The following is a 7,500-nucleotide window of genomic DNA, read 5'->3' on the forward strand; positions in this document are numbered from 1 at the left end:
CTGTCTCTCTCTCTGTCTCTCTCTCTGTCTCTCTCTCTGTCTCTCTCTGTCTCTCTCTGTGTCTCTCTCCACTCCCACCTGGATGTTGCCTCCGTTGACGATGATGGACAGCACCGAGTTGCTCTCGCTGAAGGTGTCGATGCTGGACAGGTCATAGAGGGACGAGAAGACCGGACCGTAGGCCCAGTCGGTGAACTTGCGGGAGAGGTGGCGGACACGCGGGTCGGCAACCTCGCGACGTAACATGTGGCCAAAGATCTACACGCGTGTACACACACACACACAGAGACACACACACAGAGACACAGACACACACAGAGACACACACACAGAGACACACACACACACAGAGACACACACAGAGACACACAGAGACACACACACACGTACACACACACACACACGTACACACAGACACACACACACGAAGACAACGACAGTGAGACATACAGGTAGCAAACACACAGACACACACACAGACACACACACACGTACACACACACGTACACACACACACATACACACACACGTACACACAGACACACACGTACACACAGACACACACATGCGCGTACACACACACAGACACACACACGTACACACACACAGACACACTAAGTGGCGGTGACATCACCACGACGCTTGTGCCAGGCCATGTGCACCTTGAGGCCACGTGAAGTGTCGAACGCCCGCTGGCAGGAGGTCACGGGGCAGACCCAGCAGGTGCCACGGGTCGACTGACTGAGATGACTGGCTGATGCACCACCTGTGCCCCCTACTGTGCCAACCTGCCGTGCTTTAGCCACCCGGCGCTCCGCTCGTTGTTCTGAGCATCGCTCCTCCGCCCTCCGTTGTTGTTGGAGGGCGACTGCCTCCAACTGCCCAGCAGCGTCCTTCACGAGCCTCCTCCACAGATGCCGATCCTGACACCGCCGGTACCGGTCATTGGCAAGTCCACTCAGCTCCACGTCCTCCTGTACCACGTCACTCCATCTCTTCTCTAGCCCGTGCCGCGCCCGCTTAGCCCCCTCGATCCGGCCGAACAAAAGCTGTTTGGGCATGCGGTGGCTGGGCATGCGGGCTACATGACCCAGCCATCGCAGCCTTGCCTGCCGGAGGAGCTCACCGATGGGACCTTGCCCAGATCTTTCAAGGATTTGTGAGCTCCTCACACAATCCAGCCTGGTTAAAGCCAGGATGGATCGTAGGCAGGCCAGCCTAAATGTTTCTAACCGGCGAAGATGTTCCATTAGGGGGTTCCACGTTTCGCAAGCGTAGAGAAGGGAGGGAATGATTGTGGCCGAGAAGACCTGAAGCTTAGTGCAGAGCGACAGACCAGGTAGCTTCCACACAGCGTTACGTAACCGATGAAAAGATATTGCCGCTCGACTGATTCGGAGTGAGACCTCTGCCGTTAGACCGGAGCCGGTCATAAGCACACTGCCCAGGTATGGGAAACTCTCCACTCTCTCCACAACTGCCCCATCACCAATTGGGAGTTGTGGTGGTGGAGTGTCCGATGGTACAAAATATCCAGGCAGGTGCTTAGTTTTGGTGGGGCTGATGGTAAGGCCCCATCTCTTAGTGGCACGCTCCAGTCTCAGCAGCAGCGTCTCCAACTCCTCCTCTGATCGATGAGCCTCCCATTATATCTGTACCAGATGAAAATTCCTCCGGTACAGCTATTGAATGCTTCACGAACTACGTGGTCAAAATAGATGTTAAATAATGTGGGAGCCAGAGGACATCCCTGTCGCACCCCAAGGTGTACAGGGAATGGCTCCGACTCCCGGCCACGTAGTTTTACCCAGGCCCGCTCACCATCATGAAGGTCCTTAATGATTGTGAGCAGAGGGTCAGGGACTCCGAAAGCACGAAGAACAACCCAGAGCCCAGGCCTACTGATGGTATCATAGGCCTTGACCAGGTCAATAAAGCAGAGATGTAGGTCTTGCTGGAATTCCCTACACCTCTGCTGTAGGAGACGGACAGAAAATATGGCATCTATGCAGGACCGCCCTTTCCTGAAACCGCATTGGGGCTCCGCAAGCCTCTCCTCAGTGTGCCTGGCAAGGCGATGTTGAATAATCCTTGCCAGGACCTTTCCCGGCACACTGAGGAGTGAGATGCCCCTGTAGTTGCTACAGTCTGTGCGGTCCCCCTTCTTAAAGAGGGGGACTACCAGGGCATCCTGCCAATCCTGCGGAACCCGTCCAGTGGTCCAGGCTGTTGTTATGATGTCATATAGGGCAGTCACACACACAGACACAAAGACAAAGATCCCTCGTGTAGCCTGTAACAGACTGTAGGGGCAAGTGCTGCTAGTAGCGAGTAGCACCACCTATGATGTACACACAGACAAAGCTCCCCCAGGTAGCCTCTAGCAGGGCTGTAGGGGCAAGTGCTGCTAGTAGCACCACCTATGAAGGCTACCGGCACTGTGGCACACGAGGGGGTGGGTGGCCAGCACCACGCCCGGCCGCCTTTGTCTCTCCCCCAGTGCTAGTGATGTTCACAACACCACCACTATACCAGGTGCTCATTTGAGGCCGAGTCGACCTAGGGGAGGCCCAGAACCCGTTCAGATAATCGTCACTGCCGTGAGGGGGAATGGAACTCGGGTCGCCAGGTTCGTAGTGCAGCGTAGCGCTAACCGCTACTACACTACCACACACACTGACACACACTGACACACACTGACACACCACACACACTGACACACACTGACACAACACACACACTGACACACACTGACACACTGACACACACTGACACACACTGACACACACTGACACACACTGACACACCACACACACTGACACACACTGACACACACTGACACACACTGACACACACTGACACACTGACACACACTGACACACACTGACACACACTGACACACCACACACACTGACACACACTGACACACACTGACACACACTGACACACCACACACACTGACACACACTGACACACTGACACACACTGACACACACTGACACACACTGACACACACTGACACACTGACACACACTGACACACATTGACACACCACACACACTGACACACACTGACACACACTGACACACACTGACAGAATGACACACACTGACACACACTGACACACACTGACACACACTGACACACCACACACACTGACACACACTGACACACACTGACACACCACACACACTGACACACACTGACACACCACACACACTGACACACACTGACACACACTGACACACCACACACACTGACACACACTGACACACTGACACACACTGACACACACTGACACACACTGACACACACTGACACACACTGACAGAATGACACACACTGACACACACTGACACACACTGACACAATGACACACCACACACACTGACACACCACACACACTGACACACACTGACACACTGACACACCAATGGACCACACACACTGACACACACTGACACACACTGACACACACTGACACACCACACACACTGACACACACTGACACACACTGACACACACTGACACACACTGACACACCACACACACTGACACAATGACACACACTGACACACACTGACACACACGACACACACTGACACACACTGACACACACTGACACACACTGACACACCACACACACTGACACACTGACACACACTGACACACACTGACACACTGACACACCACACACACTGACACACCACACACACTGACACACACTGACACACTGACACACTGACACACACTGACACACACTGACACACACACTGACACACACTGACACACACTGACACACCACACACACTGACACACACTGACACACCACACACACTGACACACACACACACACTGACACAGTGACACACACTGACACACCACACACACTGACACACCACACACACTGACACACTGACACACACTGACACACACTGACACACCACACACACTGACACACACTGACACACACTGACACACTCACACACACTGACACACCACACACACTGACACACCACACACACTGACACACTGACACACACTGACACACACTGACACACCACACACACTGACACACACTGACACACACTGACACACCACACACAATGACACACACACACACACTGACACAGTGACACACACTGACACACACTGACACACCACACACACCACACACACCACACACACCACACACACTGACACACCACACACACTGACACCACACACACTGACACACCACACACACTGACACACCACACACACTGACACCACACACACTGACACACCACACACACTGACACACCACACACACTGACACACCACACACACTGACACACACTGACACACACTGACACACTGACACACACTGACACACCACACACACTGACACACACTGACACACACTGACACACCACACATACTGACACACACTGACACACACTGACACACACTGACACACCACACACACTGACACACACACACACAATGACACAGTGACACACACTGACACACACTGACACACCACACATACTGACACACACTGACACACACTGACACACACTGACACACCACACACACTGACACACCACACACACTGACACACCACACACACTGACACACCACACACACTGACACACCACACACACTGACACACTGACACACACACACACTGACACACACTGACACACCACACACACTGACACACCACACACACTGACACACTGACACACACCACACACACTGACACACCACACACACTGACACACACTGACACACCACACACACTGACACACACTGACACACCACACACACTGACACCACACTGACACACCACACACACTGACACCACACTGACACACACTGACACACCACACACACTGACACACACTGACACACACTGACACACTGACACACCACACACACTGACACACACTGACACACACTGACACAACACACACACTGACACACTGACACACACCACACACACTGACACACTGACACACACTGACACACACTGACACACCACACACACTCACACACTAACACACACATGTACACACACGTGTACACGCACACGCGTGTATAAACGACTGGGTGAGTGACTGGGTGAGTGACTGGGAGAGTGAGTGGGTGAGTGAGTGACTGGGTGAGTAAGTGACAGGGTGAGTAAGTGGGTGAGTGAGTGGCTGGGTGAGTGACTGGGTGAGTGACTGAGTGAGTGAGTGGGTGAGTGACTGGGTGAGTGAGTGACTGGGTGAGTGACTGGGTGAGTGACTGGGTGGGTGAGTGACTGGGTGAGTGACAGGGTGAGTGACTCAGTGAGTGACTGTGTGAGTGACTGGGTGAGTGACTGAGTGAGTGACTGTGTGAGTGACTGGGTGGGTGAGTGACTGGGTGAGTGACTGGTGAGTGACTGGGTGAGTGACTGGGTGAGTGAGTGAGTGACTGGGTGAGTGACTGGGTGAGTGGCTGGGTGAGTGACTGAGTGAGTGACTGGGTGAGTGACTGGGTGAATGAGTGACTGGGTGAATGAGTGACTGGGTGAATGAGTGAGTGGCTGGGTGAGTGGCTGGGTGAGTGGCTGGGTGAGTGGCTGGGTGAGTGGCTGGGTGAGTGACTGGGTGAATGAGTGACTGGGTGAGTGACTGGGTGAGTGACTGGGTGAGTGACTGGGTGAGTGGCTGGGTGAGTGACTGGGTGAATGAGTGACTGGGTGAGTGAGTGGCTGGGTGAGTGACTGGGTGAGTGACTGGGTGAGTGCGTGAGTGACTGAGTGAGTGACTGGGTGAGTGACTGAGTGAGTGGCTGTGGTGAGTGACTGGGTGAGTGACTGGGTGAGTGACTGGGTCAGTGCATGACTGGGTGAGTGAGTGACTGGGTGAGTGACTGGGTGAGTGACTGAGTGAGTGACTGAGTGAGTGGCTGGGTGAGTGACTGGGTGAGTGAGTGACTGGGTGAGTGAGTGACTGGATGAGTGACTGGGTGAGTGACTGAGTGAGTGACTGAGTGAGTGGCTGGGTGAGTGGCTGGGTGAGTGGCTGGGTGAGTGAGTGACTGGGTGAGTGGCTGGGTGAGTGACTGGGTGAGTGGCTGGGTGAGTGACTGGGTGAGTGACTGGGTGAGTGAGTGACTGGGTGAGTGACTGGGTGAGTGACTGGGTGGGTGAGTGACTGGGTGAGTGACAGGGTGAGTGACTCAGTGAGTGACTGGGTGAGTGAGTGACTAGGTGAGTGGCTGGGTGAGTGACTAGGTGAGTGGCTGGGTGAGTGACTGGGTGAGTGACTGAGTGAGTGAGTGACTAGGTGAGTGACTGGGTGAGTGACTGGGTGAGTGACTGGGTGAGTGACTGGGTGAGTGAGTGACTAGGTGAGTGGCTGGGTGAGTGACTAGGTGAGTGGCTGGGTGAGTGACTGGGTGAGTGACTGAGTGAGTGACTGGGTGAGTGACTGAGTGAGTGACTGGGTGAGTGGCTGGGTGAGTGGCTGGGTGAGTGACTGAGTGAGTGACTAGGTGAGTGGCTGGGTGAGTGACTGGGTGAGTGGCTGGGTGAGTGACTGAGTGAGTGACTAGGTGAGTGGCTGGGTGAGTGACTGGGTGAGTGGCTGGGTGAGTGAGTGACTGGGTGAGTGGCTGGGTGAGTGACTGGGTGAGTGACTGAGTGAGTGACTAGGTGAGTGGCTGGGTGAGTGACTGGGTGAGTGGCTGGGTGAGTGACTGAGTGAGTGACTAGGTGAGTGGCTGGGTGAGTGACTGGGTGAGTGGCTGGGTGAGTGAGTGGCTGGGTGAGTGACTGGGTGAGTGACTGGGTGAGTGGCTGGGTGAGTGAGTGACTGGGTCAGTGACTGGGTGAGTGACTGGGTGAGTGGCTGGGTGAGTGAGTGACTGGGTGAGTGACTGGGTGAGTGACTGGGTGAGTGGCTGGGTGAGTGGCTGGGTGAGTGACTGGGTGACTGACTGGGTGAGTGGCTGGGTGAGTGACTGGGTGAGTGGCTGGGTGAGTGGCTGGGTGAGTGACTGGGTGAGTGACTAGGTGAGTGGCTGGGTGAGTGACTGGGTGAGTGAGTGACTAGGTGAGTGGCTGGGTGAGTGGCTGGGTGAGTGACTGAGTGAGTGGCTGGGTGAGTGACTGAGTGAGTGACTGGGTGGGTGAGTGACTGGGTGAGTGACTGAGTGAGTGACTGGGTGAGTGACTGGGTGAGTGAGTGGGTGGGTGGGTGAGTGGGTGAGTGACTAGGTGAGTGACTGGGTGAGTGAGTGGGTGAGCACCTCACCCCGATCTTGCCCATCTTGGCGGCCATCTTGAGTGGGGTGAGTCCATCTTGGTTGTTCACCGCCTCGAGGTTGAATCCCGGAAACTCACGAGCAGCCTGGGGGGCCGGGGGGAGGGGGCAAGTGGGGGGGGGGGGATGATGGTGACTATGGTGGTGGTGATGGTGGTGGTGATGGTGGTGATGGTGGTGATGATGGTGGTGGTGATGGTGGTGATGATGGTGGTGGTGA

At 55.0% G+C, this 7,500-nt stretch overlaps 2 protein-coding genes across 2 annotated transcripts in view; one reads left to right on the top strand and one right to left on the bottom strand.

Annotated features, from left to right (window-relative positions):
* Positions 1-7,500, top strand: part of LOC116937136 (transient receptor potential cation channel subfamily V member 4-like) — a 207,776-nt gene that overhangs the window by 96,212 nt on the left and 104,064 nt on the right.
* LOC142908244 (transient receptor potential cation channel subfamily V member 4-like) overlaps positions 1-7,500 on the bottom strand; it is a 57,970-nt gene that overhangs the window by 15,954 nt on the left and 34,516 nt on the right. The window contains exons 7-8 of the mRNA XM_076058625.1: positions 7,272-7,367; positions 79-258 (exon numbers count right to left, since the gene is read on the bottom strand). Coding sequence (XP_075914740.1) covers positions 79-258; positions 7,272-7,367 — 276 coding nt within the window. The remainder of the gene's footprint in view (positions 1-78; positions 259-7,271; positions 7,368-7,500) is intronic.

This window comes from Petromyzon marinus (assembly GCF_048934315.1).
Source record: "Petromyzon marinus isolate PM22_M1 ecotype Great Lakes invasive population chromosome 77 unlocalized genomic scaffold, UKy_Petmar_22M1.pri1.0 chr77_unloc.4, whole genome shotgun sequence".
In the NCBI taxonomy this organism is placed as follows: domain Eukaryota; kingdom Metazoa; phylum Chordata; class Hyperoartia; order Petromyzontiformes; family Petromyzontidae; genus Petromyzon; species Petromyzon marinus.